Source organism: Budorcas taxicolor, chromosome 4 (assembly GCF_023091745.1).
Source record: "Budorcas taxicolor isolate Tak-1 chromosome 4, Takin1.1, whole genome shotgun sequence".
Classification (NCBI taxonomy): domain Eukaryota; kingdom Metazoa; phylum Chordata; class Mammalia; order Artiodactyla; family Bovidae; genus Budorcas; species Budorcas taxicolor.
In genome coordinates, this window is record NC_068913.1 from 101,072,914 (window position 1) to 101,092,653 (window position 19,740).

General features: G+C 37.2%; 1 protein-coding gene across 1 annotated transcript in view; it reads left to right on the plus strand.

Annotated features, from left to right (window-relative positions):
- The window catches only part of NUP205 (nucleoporin 205), a 77,472-nt gene that overhangs the window by 42,940 nt on the left and 14,792 nt on the right, over positions 1–19,740 (plus strand). Inside the window, exons 24-34 of the mRNA XM_052638558.1 lie at positions 2,516–2,665; positions 3,247–3,318; positions 3,890–4,047; positions 4,490–4,570; positions 5,845–6,036; positions 6,549–6,816; positions 6,918–7,016; positions 14,223–14,371; positions 15,328–15,519; positions 16,742–16,863; positions 18,394–18,532. Coding sequence (XP_052494518.1) covers positions 2,516–2,665; positions 3,247–3,318; positions 3,890–4,047; positions 4,490–4,570; positions 5,845–6,036; positions 6,549–6,816; positions 6,918–7,016; positions 14,223–14,371; positions 15,328–15,519; positions 16,742–16,863; positions 18,394–18,532 — 1,622 coding nt within the window. The remainder of the gene's footprint in view (positions 1–2,515; positions 2,666–3,246; positions 3,319–3,889; positions 4,048–4,489; positions 4,571–5,844; positions 6,037–6,548; positions 6,817–6,917; positions 7,017–14,222; positions 14,372–15,327; positions 15,520–16,741; positions 16,864–18,393; positions 18,533–19,740) is intronic.

The following is a 19,740-nucleotide window of genomic DNA, read 5'->3' on the forward strand; positions in this document are numbered from 1 at the left end:
GGCAGAAAGCAAAGAAGAACTAAGGAGCCTCTTGATGAAAGTATCAAGAGGAGAGTGAAAAAGTTGGCTTAAGACTCAACATTCAGAAAACTAAGATCATGGCATCCGGTCCCGTCACTTCATGGCAAATAGATGGGGAAGGAGTGGAAACAGTGACAGACTTTTTTGGGGGGGCTCCACAATCACTGCAGATGGTGACTGCAGCCATGAAATTAAAAGACTTTTACTCCTTGGAAGAAAAGTTATGACCAACCTAGACAGCATATTAAAAAGCAGAGACATTACTTTGCCGGCAAAGGTCTGTCTAGTCAAAGCTATGGTTTTTCCAGTAGTCATGTATGGATGTGAGAGTTGGACTATAAAGGAAGCTGAGTGCCAAAGAATTGATGCTTTTGAACTGTGGTGTTGGAGAAGACTCTTGATAGTCCCTTGAACTGTAAGGAGATTCAGCCAGTCCATACGAAAGGAAATCAATCCTGAACATTCATTGGAAGGACTGATGCTGAAGCTGAAGCTCCAATACTTTGGTTACCTGATGCAAAGAACTGACTCATTGGGAAAGACCCTGATGCTGGGAAAGATTGAAAGTGGGAGGAGTAGGGGACAATAGAGGATGAGATGGTTGAATGGTATCACCAACTCAGTGGACATGAGTTTGGGTAAATTCCTGGAGTTGGTGAGGGACAGGGAGGCCTGGCATGCTGCCAGGCCATGGGGTCGCAAAGAGTTGGACTCGACTGAGCAACTGAACTGATCTGAACTGGGATAGCAGTTTTAGCATTTGTGGAATTCTGTCCTCATTTTATTACTTTGTTTCTGTGTTCCTTTGTTTTGTTTTTGTAATTTGTGCTTGAGAAACTTGATGTTTTAACTGTCAGCATAAAATTATTTTCAAATAGCCTGTTAAGGATGGAATTTTTACTATCAGAATTTTAAAATTGTGTTTAAGGGATAAGAAAATATTTACGTAAGATTTCAGAAAGTTTTTTTTTTTGAGTGAAATTGTTTTGTAAAAATCTGTGTTTTACTTTGTTTCTTGTGTATGATCAGGTCTTGAAATGAAAAATAGGAAGCTAATTATGATAGAAACTATACCTTTAGTTTATTGACCTGGTCACACAGTTATCCAGGCTTCCTTTGTTTTATAGGGTTCTATTTTATGTAATTTTCTTTTTGATCAATTTATAACAGTTTTCTTAGTTTATATTATATCTAGCCAGTGATCATTTTATTGAGGTTTTTTAAAAGTTTATTTTGTATCATCTTTATGTTTTAGGAAGTCTAGGCTCACAGATTTCATAATAAGTTGCCATTACTGGTAATTGTCAACTCTGCTTTGTAAGAATTTTTTAGAAAGCTTCTATTTGTTTATTTTTGACTGTGCTGAGTCTTCATTGCTGGGAGGGCTTTTTTCTCTCTAGTTGCGGTGAGTGGGGCCTTCTCACTAGGTGGCTTCTCTTGTGGAACAAGGGCTTTAGGGTGCCAGGACTTCAGTAGTTGCAGCTCCAGGGCTCTAGAGCACAGGCTCAGTAGCCGTGGCGCACAAGCATTGTTGCTCCTCAGCATGTGGGACCTTCCCAGATCAGGGGTGGAACCCGCGTCTCCTGCATTGGCAGCAGGATTCTTTACCACCGAGTCACTAGGGAAGCCCCTGCTTTACTTCTTAGGGTATGGTGTGAGAGATTGGGAATTACCTAATGGCAGAAGAGTTTGATTTCATTTTCATAATCAGTATATGTTATTTTTAACCCCAAGATATTGTTTATAACAAGATTTTTAAGAAACCCTTTTTTATTCCTAATAGGAAAAAAGAGTTTCTATCTTGCCTATCTTGCTGTCTACTTTTTAAATATTGATGTAGCTTTGCTTGTAATTATTATTATTAGCAATAGTAGCAGTGGTTGTATCTTTATAAAACTCATAATTTAAGACTTCAAAGCTAGGCATATTACAATAATATTGGATTCAAAAACTTTTATTGTATAAGTGATTCCCAGTCCTAACTATATGTTAGACCAAAACGGCATTGATAATCTCAAGATAGCAGAAAATTATGCATTTTAAAGTTATGCAAATTATGTATTTATTTTAGTTTTTAAAATGTATTTTTTTTCTGAAATAAAAATCAGATTTTATGATAGTCTTTTTTTGTCAAGATAAATAGTTGAAAAGTACTTGGATTATCTTTTTAAGTATTAAATTCTCTATTAATGTCAAACTATGATAGATCCAGAATTCTCTAGATCTGTGTGAAGTTATTCTAGCAACAGAAACTTGATTCTCTTTTGTTCTTCAGTTGCTTTTGCTTACCTTTCATAGACATACACTGGCTTATTTTTTCTCTTGGCATCTGGTTTTTTCTTTTTTAATCTTACAGAGTGGCATATTATTATGGTGCATAGTTTCATAAATTATTGACTATGTTGCATGGGAAAATACTGACGAGTTACAGACTATGTCTGTTCTGATTTTGTGTCGTATACTGGGAAACTAAACATATATATTTAAATTCCAGAATATGAAATATCTATGCTGAACCAGATGTCATGGCTGATGAAGACTGCCTCAATAGAACTAAGGGTAACTTCTTTGAATCGCCAGCGCTCACACACCCAGAGGCTCCTCCACCTCCTGCTGGATGACATGCCAGTGAAACCCTACTCAGGTGAACATCTGCATGTTGGCATTTGTGTTGCCGTGCTGCTGACTGGGCTGTGTGAATGCAAGTGCAAATCTGAATCTTATGGTTAGTCTGTGATTGTAGGCCAAGCATGTTCTTTCTGCCTTTAGAATTTTTTCCCTTCAGAACACGAAATTAAAAGTCACCCATCATTGCCATTTTATTATTGTTAAAAGCATTCACATTTTGCTCTATCCATATACACAAATACACAGTGGAGTTTGTCACACTGAGCCAGCATGACCCAAGATATTCTAATATGTGTTTTACATGCAAATTAAGCACAGACTTTTCTAATCATCTCACAGGCGTGATTGGATCCTGCCTCTTTTAGAGTTCTGATTATGCTTTTTACAATTGTGAAGTGGATCTGATAGAAACAGAAAGAATTAGATGAATGTTGTTGATAAGTTCTCATCATCTTTGCATTTTAATTATCCATTTGCAAGGGGCTCTTTGACCTAGAAACAATGACATAGAAATATAATAACCTGATATTTGTTATTTCCAAATAAATTTTGTGAATGTGTTCTTTTTCTGATCTTTTATTACTGATGCTCCAACAGATGGGGAAGGAGGCATGGAAGATGAAAATAGGTCTGTCTCTGGGTTCCTGCACTTTGACACTTCTACAAAAGGTAAAGCTCTTTGAATCTGTAATAAATTTGTACATAAGTGTTAGTCACTCAGTTGTGCCTGACTCTTTGTGACCCCGTGGACTGCAGCCCACCAGGCTCCTCTGTCCATGAGATTTTCCAGGCAAGGATACTGGAGTGGGTTGCCATTTCCTTCTCCAGGGGATCTTCCCAACCCAGGGATCGAACCCAGGTCTCCTGCACTGCAGGCAAATTCTTTACCGACTGAGCTACAAGGGAAGCTAGATATGTATATATTAAATTGCTTAAAATTTTAGGAGGTAATTAATGCCTGTATCTGCAAATTCTGAACTGATGTTGAAAAGCTATGTGAAAATTATTTGTCAACAAAAAAATCTTTTTATAGCAAGATGATAGCATGGGAAAAACATTTTTGCAAATGAATGTGTTAGAAATAAAATCCAATTTAGATTTCAATACAGTCTTCAATTTCCAGACTGAGGCCCTTTCTGAACATAGATATAGTACTGTCTTTGAGAGTGAGCTGAGTACTGTGGTTTGCTTTTCTCTTCAATGTCCCAGCTAAAGTAAAACGACTTTTCATTTTTTCTAGTACGTCGCAAAATTCTCAATATTCTCGACTCCATTGACTTCAGTCAGGAGATCCCTGAGCCTTTGCAGTTGGATTTCTTTGATCGGGCCCAGATTGAACAAGTTATTGCTAACTGTGAACACAAGAATTTACGGGGACAAACAGTCTGCAATGTCAAGGTGAGCATTGCTTTAGAGTGTGTGAAGTATCAAGTGGTTCACAGTCTTTGAGTCATTAGGAAAAAATAACTTTTTTTTTCTAATAGAGGTGTTGGTTTATTAGACTGTGGTTTACACTTTTCAAGCAGCAGTGAAAGAAAACTGAATAGCCCGCACTAATTTTATCTGTTAGGTTTCCCATCTCCTTCGTGTTAGTAGTCATGCCACCCAGCTGTCACTCAGGGTGATTTTAATTATTTAACTCTCTACCAGGTAGGTGGTAATGACCTGACTAGTAGGAAGAAGATATCCTGTGCATTTGGACCAACTTTCCTGCCACAGAGGCTCTTTGGTACTACTCTCTGAAACTTTCCCCTCTAGGGCAGTTTAAAGTAACTGCTAGGTTATTGTTGTACCAGTGTCGGGAATGATCTTATTTTTCTCCCTTCTCTCAATTATGTAGCTTCTTCACAGAGTTCTTGTGGCCGAAGTGAACGCCCTTCAGGGTATGGCAGCCATAGGACAAAGACCTCTCCTGATGGATGTAAGCCCTGCTGATACCTTTTAACTCCTTAAGCTACTTAAATCGCCAGTTAGATGACAAAACAGTGAACTGACTTCTAATTCATTATTAGGAAACAACTTAAAAATTGAAAGTCACTCGTCATTGCCATTTTATTATTGTTAAAAGCATTCACGTTTTGCTCTATTCATATACACAAATACACAGTGGAGTTTGTCACACTGAGCCAGCATGACCCAAAATATTCTAATATGTGTTTTACATGCAAATTAAGCACAAACTTTTCTAATCATCTCACAGGCATGATTGGATCCTGCCTCTTTTAGAGTTCTGATTATGCTTTTTACAGTTGAGAAGTAGATCTGATAGAAATGGAGTCTTTCACTTTTGACTTTGTAATGTTAAAAGCTGAACTGAAGTTAATGTCTGGATGCCAGAATAAAAATCATATCCTTTCTGCTAAGCTAGTTGAGGATTTACAACCTTTTCATATTGTGTAATAGATTTTACTTGTTCCCAGTCAGTGAGGGAAGAGTCATCACAAATGGGGAGATATGGGTCAGAGATTGAGTGGGAAGGACCACATATGTGGAAACACAGCTGGCTAGGCCAAAGCCAGAGGCAAACAAATAGAAGACACATCGAGAAAATGTGCTGTCAAACTTGGGTTTTAGGGAGCTCTAGTGTAACAGAGTCAGAGAAGGCAATGGCAACCCACTCCAGTACTCTTGCCTGGAAAATCCCATGGATGGAGGAGCCTGTGGGCTACATTTCATGGGGTTGCTACAAGTCAGACACAACTGAGCGACTTCATTTTCACTTTTCACTTTCATGCATTGGAGAAGGAAATGGCAACCCACTCCAGTGTTCTTGCCTGGAGAATCCCAGGGACAGGGGAGCCTGGTAGGCTGCCATCTATTGGGTCGCACAGAGTCGGACACGACTGAAGCAATTTAGCAGCAGCAGCAGCAGTGTTACAGAATAAGTATAATAGACAGTTGAAAGAAGAAAGAAGATGGGGTGAAAAACTCATTTCCACCCACATCACCTCTGCCACCCATCTTAAACATACATGCACACACACAGAGCTTTATTATTTTTTTATGAAAAATAATAATATTCTGGCCACCAGTGTAACATAAAAAGTTAATCTGCTGTTTAGCAAGCATGTGGAAGCTTTCCAGAGGATACTGTAAATGTTTTCAGATTAACTGACAGGGTTAAAAATAGCGGTCTATTGGTAAGACTTTATTTGTCTAAGTGTTAACCTTGCACTTCAATTTCTGTGGCTGTAGGAAATCAGCACCATACTCCAGTACGTGGTAGGAAGAAACAAATTGTTGCAGTGTCTTCATGCAAAACGGCATGCTCTGGAGTCATGGCGGCAGCTGGTAGAAATTATCCTGACAGCCTGTCCCCAGGACCTCATCCAAGCAGAGGATCGCCAACTGATTATTCGTGATCTTTTACAAGATGTGCATGATAAGGTGACATGTTTCCTAAAGTACTGTATGCTGCTGAACAAGTTTTGATCCCATTTAAATATATAGTTTGCCCCACCTGTTTTTCCATTTTAGATGTGGAGTCAATAGAGTTGAGCAACGCCAGTGTTAAAAATTTCCTTGAGGAAAGTTTTATTATAACTGTACAATAATGGCTCTCAACCAGAGTGTGTGTCAGAATTCCCTAGGGAGCTTTTTAAAAAATCTACATTACAGATCCCTACCCTAGACCTATTAAATGGGAGGTTCTAGTGGGGAGGCCATTATGTTAATTTCCATTAAAAACCTCTAGGGAATTCTGCTAGGGCTCCCTTCTGGTTAAGAACATTTTACTCAGCATCCTATTTAAATTTCTTTCTATGTATTAGCTTTTATCTTTGAATAGGACAATTCCGTTTTTAAAATCTTGTGGTAGTTGAAAAGCTGTGTGTGTGAGACATGTTAATGACTGTAGCTGAAAGCAGGGCCCTCACTGTGGTTTGTCTTTCTGCTTTAAGATCCTGGATGATGAAGCAGCGCAGGAATTAATGCCCGTGGTAGCAGGTGCTGTGTTCACCCTGACCGCTCACCTAAGCCAAGCCGTTCGCACAGAGCAGAAGCAACCCTTAGTCTTGGGACCTGGAGAGGTCCATTGTGCTTTCACTCTTGATAGCTCTTTCACCTCGCCTCCGGCCACAGAGAACCCAGTGGTGGGGTTTGCTTCTATTGGAGATTCTTCACTTCACATCATATTGAAGAAACTGTTAGACTTCATTTTGAAGACAGGTTTTTTTTTGTTGTTGTTTAAATTTTCTACAAATTACAACTTCTGTATTTGTTTTAACTTTAATTTGAAAAAAGATTTTTACTCTGCTGTATCTTCCTAGGTGGTGGATTCCAGCGAGTAAGGACACACCTGTATGGCTCCCTGCTTTATTACTTGCAGATTGCCCAGAGGCCGGATGAGCCAGATACCTTAGAAGTGGGTAAGTGCTAATCTTTTCTGTGTTTAGAGATTGGTTACTTCAAATGTTTTTTTTTTTTAATCACCTTTTCACCTTTTGGCTAAGCAAAGCTATAATAAATGAGTCTTTACGGAATCATTAAAGTACTTACTATAAAGTCAAAGGAAAATGTTTAGTTTTGTAAAATTGTGGCAATAGGAGCTTCCCTGGTGGTCCAGTGGCTAAGACTCTGCACTGCCAGTATAGGGGGCCCAGGTTTGATCCCTGGTCAGGGAACTAGAGCCCACATGCTGCAGCTAAAGAGCCTGTGCGCCACAGCCAAGACCTGGGGCAGCCAAGTTAAAAAAGAAGGGAAAAAAGTGACAGTAGTACAAAAGTAATGTAAGCACAAACCTTCAAATACGACTTTAGCTTACATATTTTTGTAACTCCTGCTCACTTCTGGTCCCATTAACAGTACATGTCTTTTAAAATAGCTGTCATTCCGCAGTATAGAAGTCAAGTCAGTTCAATCGCTCAGTCGTGTCTGAATCTTTGTGACCCCATGGACTGCAGCACACCAGGCCTCGCTGTCCATTACCAACTCCTGGAGTTCACCCAAACTCATCTCCATTGAGTCAGTGATGCCATCCACCCATCTCATCCTCTGTCGTCCCCTTCTCCTCCCACCTTCAATCTTTCCCAGCATCAGGGGCTTTTCCAGTGAGTCAGTTCTTCGCATCAGGTGGCCAGAGTATTGGACTTTCAGCTTCAGCATCAGTCCTTCCAATGAATATTCAGGACTGATTTCCTTTAGGATGGACTGGTTGGATCTCCTTGCAGTCCAAGGGATTCTCAAGAGTCTTCTCCAACACCACAGTTCAAAAGCATCAATTCTTCAGTGCTGAGCTTTCTTTATAGTCCAACTCTCACATCCATACATGACCACAGGAAAAACCATATGCTGTCTAGATTGGTCATAGCTTTTTCTTCCAAGGAGCAAGTGTCTTTTAATTTCATGGCTACAGCCACCTTCTGCAGTGATTTCGGAGCCCCAAAAAATAAAGTCTCACTGTTTCCACTGTTTCCCTATCTATTTGCCATGAAGTGGTGGGACCAGATGCCATGATCTTAGTTTTCTGAATGTTGAGTTTTAAGGCAACTTTTTCACTCTCCTCTTTCACTTTCATCAAGAGGCTCTTTAGTTTAGTATTGAAGTAACATTTATTTAATCATTTGCCTCATTCATAAGTAGTTAAATTGTTTCTAATTTTTTACTATTACAAAAATGCTGCATCGAATATTCTTTTATATGACTATATATTTCTCAAGAAGGATACTTGATAGTGGAATTTCCATGTGAAAGAGGATGCACATTTTTATTTCAACAGATTCTACCAAATGGCTTTCTACCAGTTTAAACTCTCATCAATAGCATACATAAGTCTTGTACTTAAGGTGAAGGTTTTCTTGAGTAAATGTCACAGAGTAGAATTTCTTGGTCAGAAGGTCTATGTATTTGAAATAATGATAGAGGCTTTGTAAACTATAGTTAGTGGGTGTGTGTGTGTGTGTGTGTGTGTTTATTTTTTTCTTTTTTGACCATGCTGCTCACTTGTGGCATCTTAGTCCCCTGACCAGGGATTGAACCTGGGCCTTTGACGGTGAGAACATGGATTCCTAACCACTAGACCACCACAGAATTCCCATATAATTAGCATTTTAAAGTAAGAGTAATTATATATATTCTTTGATTGCCATGTTTGGAAAATGTTTTTAACTGTTCAAAAGATTTTATACTCTGCCAGACTTAACACTGATATTTAAGAACTTGTCATAGGCACCTTCTTATAACCTTCATAAATATTTATTTTGTATACAGATTCTTAAAAACACTTTTATTCTTATACACTCTGTGTATAAGACTCAGATTATCTCATATTATTCTTTACTGGCTATATTTTTTGTATAATATCCTTAAAAGGTAGTAATAGCCAAATCGTGCATTTATGGGAATGTCCTACTGGCATAAATAATGCACAAAAATAGTTTTAGGTCATTAAAAATAATACTTAAGAGAAAGTTTTTGAACAAATAGGAGCTTTTTAAGAGTGATAATTGGCCAGCATACCTCCCCCATTTTCCTCTTGACTTACAAAAATTTTAACATTGGATTTAGTTGAATTGGCAAAAATCATCACTGAACCACTAGGTGGAGCTTTATAACATGCTTTATAAGAAGTTATTACCAAGATGTGGTAAAAGCAGTGTGACCATAAAAGAAAATTCTCCTTTGTTTTTAATTTTCAAATGATCTATTTTTGGAGCAGTTTTATTCCGTAATTAGTTTTTTTCTTAGTCATAATGACTGCTTATTTTGACTTGCTTTAGGTAGCAAAGTATTTTCTAGATACTGTTACTTTTAATTTTCAAATTAGAAATACTAAATTTGAAAACTCTTAGCACACATTGTTGTGCAAGACACTGTACATACCTTCTGTTGTTTTAAAACCAAAAGTGAATTTTAATGTTTACATACTTAGTTTTTCATACCACTTTTACTTTATTTTTACATAACCATATATATTGAATACTGGGCAGACATTTTCCCTGTTTGGTAAAATAGGAATCTGACTTAGAGAGGTTAAGTGACTTAGTTGTATGTGACATCTGAGAATTAGAATTCAGTTTTCTCAATTTGTAACAGAATTCTCCTGACCTTGGGACATCACATCTTCATCTTTTTATCTTTTTTTAATCTGTAGTTTTTCCTTACTCTAATTTGGTAGAAAATGTCACCAATATATTTGTAACTTATATCATGCATGACTAATTTCGAATAAGTAAAGAACATCTACAAATCAATAACCCAATAGAAAAATGAGCAGAAGATATGAGCAGACTGTTTAAGGAAAAGGAAATTCAAAGGTCTCTTAAACTTAGTTAATTTTTTGAAAATCCTTATGGATGGATCCTATCGCCTTGAGCTGCCAATGCTGTACGTCTGGGAAGGAACCAAAGTATATGTTTTTTGACAAAATTATTTGGAGAATGTTATGTGTTCCCCTAATTAAGAACAGTGTAGTTGAAATCTGACATTGCTTTTGTGTATGTAATTCCTGGGGGTTAGCTGACAACTATTATTGTCATAAATATCTCTCTGCATTCTTTTCACTTTTTATTTTCTCTCTTTTCTGCCAGTGACCACTAGAAACAAAAAGTGGATAATCTGACCAGAGCTTAAATGTTTAATATGAACCACAATTATTATATTCTTGATTTTTTAATTGAACTGTTTCTTATATTCTAGTATTTTAAAAATATTTCACATTTAAAAATAGATTAATAATGACAAAGATATATATTTTCAGCATATTTTTAATCAGATTAATGTTGTCACTAGAAGTTGATAAAGCCAACCTATAAAGTTATGTTGTCAGCTCAGGGTGGAGGTGCATCCTCTTTAGTTTCATTTCTGAGATTAGCCCTGTTTGACTGTTTTGTTCTAATTTCCATAAAATGGATTTTATTGCTTTAAACCAGATTCGTTTTTAACTTTCTATTTTCTAGGAGCTTATCATTCAACTTTAATTTATAATTGATTGATGAGCTGTATGGAAGATGTCAGTTTGAATTCTTTACTTTAAAATTGTTTTCGCAATTTTAAGTAGTTTTATTATATTATTCTCATATGTTCTATTTTCTTCTAAATTGGCTTTTCTTTTTCTTTAGTTTTGACAAGTTGATAGTATTCAGTAAATAAGAATGAAAAGTTATAATAAGAATGATGAATTTTCTGCTCTGCTCATAATTCTTTTGGGCTATTGTGACTTTTGATCTGATTTTTCTTGTTGTTCTTTGTTTATGAAATTGTAGTATCTAGTCGTCTTTTTAAAGGAGACTAGAAAAGATGATCTATTGCTGTTACTAAATTTTTGAGAATCGTATCATGAGATTTTCAGTTTTTATGGTCTAGGTGTTAATATGATCTAGAATCATAGTACAAGTACACCTATGATTTTAGTCATGAAGTAGTGGGACTGAAAGGATTTCATAGAGCATCTTGCCTGTTGTTGACTCTGTTCTTTTGCATCCAACTCCAATAAGTGACTTTAAAATACCTACTACAGCTGTTGTGTAGTAGGTGCAAACTTTTTGCTTAATGTGAATTTAGATGTACATTTCTCACCAGTCCTTTTGTTTTACAACCGGAGTCAGATCTTCGGACCTTAGAACCTGACTAAAAATAATCAGGTATTTTAAAAATAGCATTTAGCTTTTCTTTTTTATTTAAAAATAAGTGTTGATTGAAGGAAATTTAGGACGTGCTAATAAATGAAAAGAAGAGGAAAGTCACACACTCCACCCTTCTAAGATAACTATCAGGACATTTTGGTTATAGCCAACCGTCTTTTTATATTGGTTTGTATCTTCCTTGTTCTTTCTACTTAGTATATTATGAGCTTTCCCTCTCTCGGTTAATAACATTTTAATGCCTCTATAGATTTTGCCACTTACAGTTATGTAGCAAATGCCCTACCCATTTTTAGACCCTTAGCTTATTTCTAGTTTTCACAATACAAACAAAAATTAGTAATCATTTGGTGGTTTATTATTTTAAGTTGTTCCAGAAAGCATGAATTGGGTTCTTGCTTTCATAAAATCTTATATCCTAGTAGAAATGGCAGTATACGTGCTTATGAAACAGTAAGCCTTAAATTGGATGATATAAAGTGGATGCCTGCAAACTTTTTCTGTAAAGGACCAGATAGTAACTATTTTAGGCTTTGCAAGCCATATGCTCTCTGCTGCAAATCCTTAACTCTGCCATTATAGTACAAAAGCAACCAGAGACATATACTATGTTACATTGAAATTTTATTTACAAAAACAGGTGGGAGATCACATTTCGCCCACTGGCCTTAGTTTGCCAACCCCAATTATAAATTACAAGCTTTACAGGATTTAAGAGGAGAAAGGAAATCAAGGATTTTGCTGGACTTTTCTAGTCGGGTTGCATTTACATAAGAATAAATGGGGGGCTTTTCAGTAAGGCCCAAACTAGGAAGGAGTAAAGAATCAGGCCATAAGCAGGGGAGAGGGTTGATAGCAGATTAAGCCAATCTGAGATGATAGGACCATATAATTAATGACCTTGAAAATGAAACTATAGTGTTAGAGCTAGTAGAATTAAGCAATAGACATTTAACATTTTTGAGTAATTTGATAAGAAGTTCGTAGTTTCGGAAAATATGTGTGGCAGTGATTTATATGGTATGTTGGAAGAAGGGACAGATTGAGTAGAAGAAATCATTTTGGTGATTTCTAATGAATTAATTTATCCTCTTAAAAGATGAGGATTTTAAAGAAAGGCCTTTTTAAAAAAAACTATGTTCCATTATGATTTATCACAGGATATTGAATATAATTCTCTGAGTTATACAGTAGGACTTTGTTGTTATCAGATTTTTTTTATTTCTAGGTAGTGCTGTCAATAAGTAATATTGGAACTCTGAGATCTGTTCACAGTTTGAAATCAAATATTTCTTGGATACTTAACTGGTCTTCTTCAATCCCTTGTTTTTCAGATTTCACTGTGAGGCCCCAAGGTTCTTGCAGGGGTTCCTCAGGGGTTTTAGGGAAGAATCTCTAGAGTGATATGCCAGCATCTCTTTACCCTCATTTCAATCAGAATGTTTGAACTAAAGAATTCATGGCTAAAAAGCATTACATCTGTAAAGCGATGGCTTTCAGACTTGCCCAAATTCTTGACTCACATAATTTTGTGGCAGTTCTGTGTGTAGAACAGGAGAAGCTGTATCTCCTCAGACTAGGTTCCTGAGAACCCACTCACCATGGAACAACCCCCTGAGGGCATCTGATGGCCTCTCTGGAACAGAGTTTCTAAACTTTCCTTTAAGCCGTTGATCAGTCAATGATTAATATTTGAGCTTCTACTCATGTGCTAAGTAGACAGGACACAATCCCATTGTTAATAAGCTTACATTCGATGTGGTCGATGTGGGGAGACAGGGAACAAGCATGGAAATCCATCTCCCCCTCAAATAACATTATTTTAGTAAATCTAGCAAATAAGTACTGTGGAGAAAATAAAATAGTACTGTGATATGTTGTGTGGGGGATGGGGGAGGAGGAAGTATTGGGTGTATCTGGGGAAGTGATATTGAATAGAGGCTGGAATGGTGAAGAGAGGAGGTAGCCAAGCTACGATCTGGGGAAGAATATGGAGAACAGTTAGTGCAGAGATCCTGAGACTGAAGTAAGTGCTGAGTTTGAGGGACAGAATGGCTAGTGTGGTGGTGGTGTAGAAGTGGAGAATGGAAGGAGGTGAAATAGAAAACTAGATGGGATCAGATGGCCTAAGGAAGTGACATGATTGAGAAGATTTATAATCTCATACCCTCCTTTGACACTATTGGAAATGAAATATGACTAAAATAAAACTAAAGTAGTGATGAAAATATTTTAGGGAAAAAGTATCATTGAAACTCTGAAGATTTGCGTGCTGCAGACTTTAGAGTGAAATAGAGACCACATTGTGGCATTATTTATTTTTCATGATTATGTCTGCTTTGTTTTATTCTCCATTCTGAGCACCCTGTCTTAAGGATTTTTCCTCAGTTTGAAAACTGATGCCATCATCCTAGTTGGGGAAAATCATAAGATTAGTTTCAGCTATATTGCTTTATGTAGTATATTTATGAAACTTTTTTCTAAAAGATTTTCAGAAATCTATGTAAAGTTTATAATCCTATCTTTAATTATCATTGTACTTTGAATTAAATTTGAGTTGTCTTCATAATGAATATACCTTTTCCTTTTTAGTAAGTATTTCCATTAAAAAGTATAAAAGAATAAAATATCTGCTTTTTGGAAGAAGATCTTTGTCTACTTTGTACCTGATCCTTTGTAGCCAAATTCTCATAGAGCTCAGTAAAAAATAAAACCAGATCAATTAGCAGAATAAATACAGGAATTGGTTCTCCTGGAGCCTCTAATTCATTTTGATTTCTTTAAGGATAGTTTCTCCTTTTCCTAATAGCATTGTTATCTCAGTGTACGTGCATGGAATAGTGCATTGTGTTCTTGAAATTTACCTGCCCAGACTCATTGGTTGATGGGCCTTTGTGCGCAGGCATTAATGGAAATGTATAAGGTGTAATTATTCAGTTAGCAAGCTATTTTTTTGCTGGAGTGTTTCATATGTCTTCTCTTGTAACCCTTTAGCCAAGAAAACCATGTGGGAAAGGCTGACTGCCCCTGAAGATGTGTTTAGTAAATTACAGCGAGAAAACATAGCCATCATCGAGAGCTATGGTGCCGCCCTCATGGAAGTGGTCTGTCGAGATGCTTGTGATGGTCATGAGATTGGAAGGGTACAGTAACTCCTGCTCAGTATTGTACTTGGACAGATATTTTGACTTTGTATTAAGGCATAAATTGGATCAGCTTTTCAAATGGATGTTATATACTGGGAATTATTTTTTGTAATATATTTTAGTGAATTTTCTTATTTACTCTAATTTGGAATTTATATTTTGTTTATTCATATGTTTCATTCACTTACATTCATAATCCTAATTAGTTCAGACTGGGCCCTCAGAATAATCTTTTTGCTAATTTTGAGATTTGCCTTACACTGGTAGAAACAGCAGAGGTGCTGGTTAATAAAGATCCTTGAATAAGAGAATGGGGATAAATAGCTTTTATATTGAATATATCTTTCTCTGCTTTTTTGTGAAGTATTTACATTTACTTACATTTATGTATCTTTAAAATGTTATGTCATACTGGTGATAATATATTGAGAAGATAATTTCCTACTGATGGAAAATCACATAGCATTTGAATCATGTAGTGTGCTCTTAATTATGTTAAAAAAACAGTATTTGGGAAGAAATAGGCCAAAGTGGTCTTGTTTATCAGATACTATATTTTCCATATTTTTGTTTGTTTGTTTGTTTTGTGTGTTTTCTACAGTGAGCATGTAACACTTCACAGCAGGGGAAAAATGCTATTTTTAAAAATCGATTTCCTCCTTTCCTCCAACAAGTAATGTTTAGATTCTGTTAAAATATGTTTAATGCTATTATTTTAATGTGTTAGGTTTTGTTTCAGAAATGTAGCTTTACCCTGAACATTTTCGTTTTATTAATAAATCAAGATTCTGGATACATAGCTTTCAGCTTCTCAAAAAAGAAGGAGAGGGTTGTATTGCATGCAACAGTTCTCCTTGTAAGAAAACTTTTAAACGTTTCCAGGTAAAGGGAGTTACTGCTGTTGACTTGGTAGCCATCTCCACATTTTGGACTTTGATTTATTCTTCCTTCAGATGCTGGCGCTGGCTCTCCTTGATCGAATTGTCTCCGTGGATAAGCAGCAGCAGTGGCTCCTATATCTGTCTAACAGTGGCTATCTGAAGGTGCTTGTGGACAGCTTGGTAGAAGATGACCGTACTTTGCAAAGCCTACTCACTCCACAGCCTCCCCTTTTAAAAGCCCTTTATACTTATGAATCCAAAATGGTAAGGCTTTATGTTCACTTGAGGTTAGATCAGCAGGTCATTTCCTGTTGAAGTTAAAGCTATATTAAAGAAAATGAATGTGGCCTACGTTTCTAATATTTTTATCATACATGCGTAATTTCTGAGGAGTTTTAAGTTTGGGTACATGTGCGAGGAATGCATCTTCTGAGCGTGCAGAGTTGAGTTGAAACGGTCCTATGAAGGCTGGCTGGGTGCTGAGACTGCTGCTCACTCACTGTTGCTGGTGATGCCAGAGCCGTGTGACACTCAGTGCTCCCTGAGGAGGCCAGTGAGCATGCATGTCCTTCCCGAAGAAAGTCAGCCTGTGCCTGTTGCCTGATGGAGTTCCACTGTACATGTGCTGGCTCTACTTTAAGCACAGGATTTTTCAATCTTCTATATATATTTAATTTCCTTTCCTCCGAATCTTGTTTTAGTTTCTGTTTCCTCCTGCTTAAGAATACCACAAATGTCACAATAAGAGAAGCACTAAAATCTTAGATTGTTCATTAATTCTGTTTTCCCTCCCTCCTTCATTTATTCAGCAATTATTTGGTAAATATCTGTTTTGTGCCAGGTATTGTGTGAGGTAGTAGAGATACATCTGTGAGCAAAACAGCCTTTCCTGCCCTCCATAAGCCCATGTGATGATTTTACTTGACTGCGTAACCCATGCAAGGCCTGTGTGGCACTTCAGATACGCTGTACCATTTATTCCTCATGAAGATCTTATGGTGAAAGTGAAAGTTGCTCGCTCATGTGCAACTCTTTGTAAACCCACGGACTGTACAGTCCATGGAATTCTCCAGGCCAGAATACTGGAGTGGGTAGCCTTTCCCTTTTCCAGGGGATCTTCCCAACCCAGGGATCAAATCCAGGTCTCCTGCATTGCAGGCGGGTTCTTTACCAGCTGAGCCACAAGGGAAGCCATAGGGGTATAATGTGCCCCTTCCTAGCTAGTCACCAGTGATTACAGATTAGAAATGTGCTATGATGGGGACATGTCTGGTGGTCCAGTGGTTGAGAGTTTCCCTTCTAGCGCAGGGGTTGTGAGGAACTAAGATCCCACATGTCTCAGGGTGTGGCCAAGAATTAAATAAAAACAACATTGTAAATCAACTATACTTCAACTTAAGAAATGTGCTATGAGAAAGCCTCATTTTTATATGAGACCCGTGACTGCAATCTCTGTACTGATGAATTTTGTTCTGTAACTTCTTAGGCATTTCTCACAAGAGTGGCCAAGATTCAGCAGGGTGCTTTAGAGCTGCTGAGGTCTGGCGTGATTGTGAGGCTGGCACAGTGCCAAGTCTATGACATGCGCCCAGAAATGGACCCACAGGGGTAAGTGTCTGTATCATTTGGCTTTTTTTAAGTTACCAGTAAAGGTTTATTAAGGAAAAAGATTTTCAGACATAATTTTGCCCTTTGTAATTCTGTTTGATTAGCACTCTCATCTTGATGGTTTTGTTTGGTCATACCCCCTGCCATTTGATGCTAATAAATGAAAGTTCCTGGTCAGGGTGAAAGTGAGCAGAGACATGTCTGCGTGCTCAGTCGTGTCTGACTCTTCGTGACCCCATAGGCTGTAGCCCCGAGGCTCTGCTGTCCACGGGATTCCCCAGGCAAGAATACTCGAGTGGGTTGCCATGCTCTCCTCCAGGGGATCTTCCTGACCCAAGGATTGAACATGTGTATCTTACATTCCCGACAAGAAGGTTCTTTACCACTAGCATCGCCTGGGAGGCGAGTGCTTTTTATTTTAGAGCAGTGATGTAAGAGGAAGATGGGAGAGCATTTTGTTAGTAGATGTTACTTTCCCAAACTTGATTGTTCTGTTTAGTGGAAGTATATATTTTCCATTTGTCTTTTAAAGTCCTGTAATGAAATTATAATTTGTGGTGGATTTTCTTTTCTTGATGACTTGAGTAATATTTTATGTTTTTCTCATTTTAACATTTTGCCAACTGCTTGCTAATTTGAAAGCTTCAAATGAAATTATTTTAAGTTCCAAACTAGCAGATTTCTCAGTTGGGTTTGAATGTGGATGTTTTTTTCTTTTTTGTCTACGTGGCTCCGACATTGTTAGGCCTATATATAGCCTACCCGCCTACTATCAAATAACATTATTTCAGTTTTAGTAATTTTTTTCAAAAGATCCATTGCCAAATTGCATGTTTTGAGTTTTTCAGGTTTAGCTATAGACATATTTTACTTCGAGAAAAATTAACATTACTTTCTCAAGTTTTAAACAGGCGAGTTTTTACTTTCACCTTAGGTGAAGGGGATTAAGTTATATTCCTCCCTTCATGATGTGTCATTATTGCCCATCTTTGGAAAGCCTTTCTGTTATCTCTTTTCATTTCCGTATTCTGCTTTCATTCCCTTCTCAACAGGCGATCATTGTTTTTGGGTCCAAAACTTTAAATAGAAGTATTCACAGTAAGCAAATAGTTTATTAATACAGTGGTTCTGAGACCTAAACTTAAAGGTTAAGTTATTTTACAACTTCATTTTAGGTTTTAAAATCTTGTTTTATTTTATATAATAGACAATGTAGATTCCTTTTTGGCTTTGTGTACATGAGAGGGAAATTTGGGGAAAGCAACTTTTGTGTCTGTTTCTCACTCATAGTTTCTATGGCTTAAGGGAACATTTAGAGTAGAATAAGTATGTTTGGGGAATTTTGTCTTTGAGATTTTTTTCAAGATTCACATAACTGTCTTCACTGTACATGTGGGATACAGAGTCCTCGTTAGTAGCGTCACATCTTAATCAGTCACTGTGGTTATTTGCCATGGGTCGGTCAGGGACTGTTGGGATGTGCCTTAACTCTTGGACTGTTGCTGTCTCCTTGACTGGATATGAATCAAGCATGTTTGGCATGAGGGACCCCCCAGTGTTCATCCCTACCCCAGGAGACCGATACCGCCAGATTCTCCTTCCGGCTCTTCGCTTGTGCCAAGTCATCCTCACGTCCAGCATGGCTCAGCACTTGCAGGCAGCAGGGCAGGTAAGAGGAGCCCTTAGTGCAGAAAATCATCAGGTACAAAAGCTTTATTTTACCAATGCAGAAGATGGACCGCTCACATGAATTTCTTTAGGCCCCATGTACTTTGCTGTGAACGTCATTGGTTTATTTTTGTACTCTTGTTTGAATGAAATGTTATTGCTAATTAATAGAATAATGAGATGGGAAGCAAGGGGTCTAAATCAGTTGTTTTATAGAAGGAAGCAGTTACTGTGATAGAAATAAGCTGACTTCTAAAATGTAATTCAACCATGTATTTATTAGAGAATGCTATATACTTTATTAGGCCTTACAGAAAATACAAAAGATAGATGGTAATGCTACATTTAGTTGTGATATTATTTTCAGTGCTTTTCAGGGAAATCTTCAAAAATATGTTTCTTTATTTATTTAATAATGCAATATACAATTTAGCGTTTCACTGGTTAGTTAGGCTTATCATTCATGAGTCTGCTATTTTTTATTGTATTGCTCTGTTCTTACGATACTCTCAGAAACTGTGTCCATTTAATAATTTATGGTGATTTTATCTGCTTTCCCTGCCATCAGTCTTTAGGCTTGCCTCACCAAGATAGAATGCTGCTGTTTCTAGTGTGGCACCTGATTTTATACTGCATTGGTCTTGGTGACATTCTGTCCCTTTCATATGCGGCCTTTGAGTTAGTTCTTTAACATGCAAAGACTCTGTCTTCTACTTTAGTGACATTAATATTTTTTAGTAGATGTGAAATAAGACCAGACTTAACCCTGAGCATAGCAGAATTACCTGAATAGCTTCTTTAAAAAATACAGATTACTGAGTTACATGTCCAACAATGATGGGCTGAGGCCAGGAATCTATATTGAAGAAATAAAGGGGCACAATTCCTGAGAGATTCAAATGTTCAACCTGTTGTGGTGTAGTCGCTGCCTTTGAGGCATCTGTAATCTAGTTGAGAAGATGTTTGGGTGTGAAAAGAGTAGAGTCCTCTGTGACGGGACACTGTTGAACGCTAAGCTGGAAGGGCAGAGTTTGGAGGTCAAGGTTTGTTTCGCTTTTATTTTCACCTTATCGAAAGGAGAGTTAGACAAAAGCTTTTATGTGATTGTCCCCGTGTCATAGCGCCAGCTTGAGTTCAGGAAGTCATTTTTATACACACTCATTTTAAATTCATGTTCTAGATCCATTTAGACAAAAATTTAAAAATAAA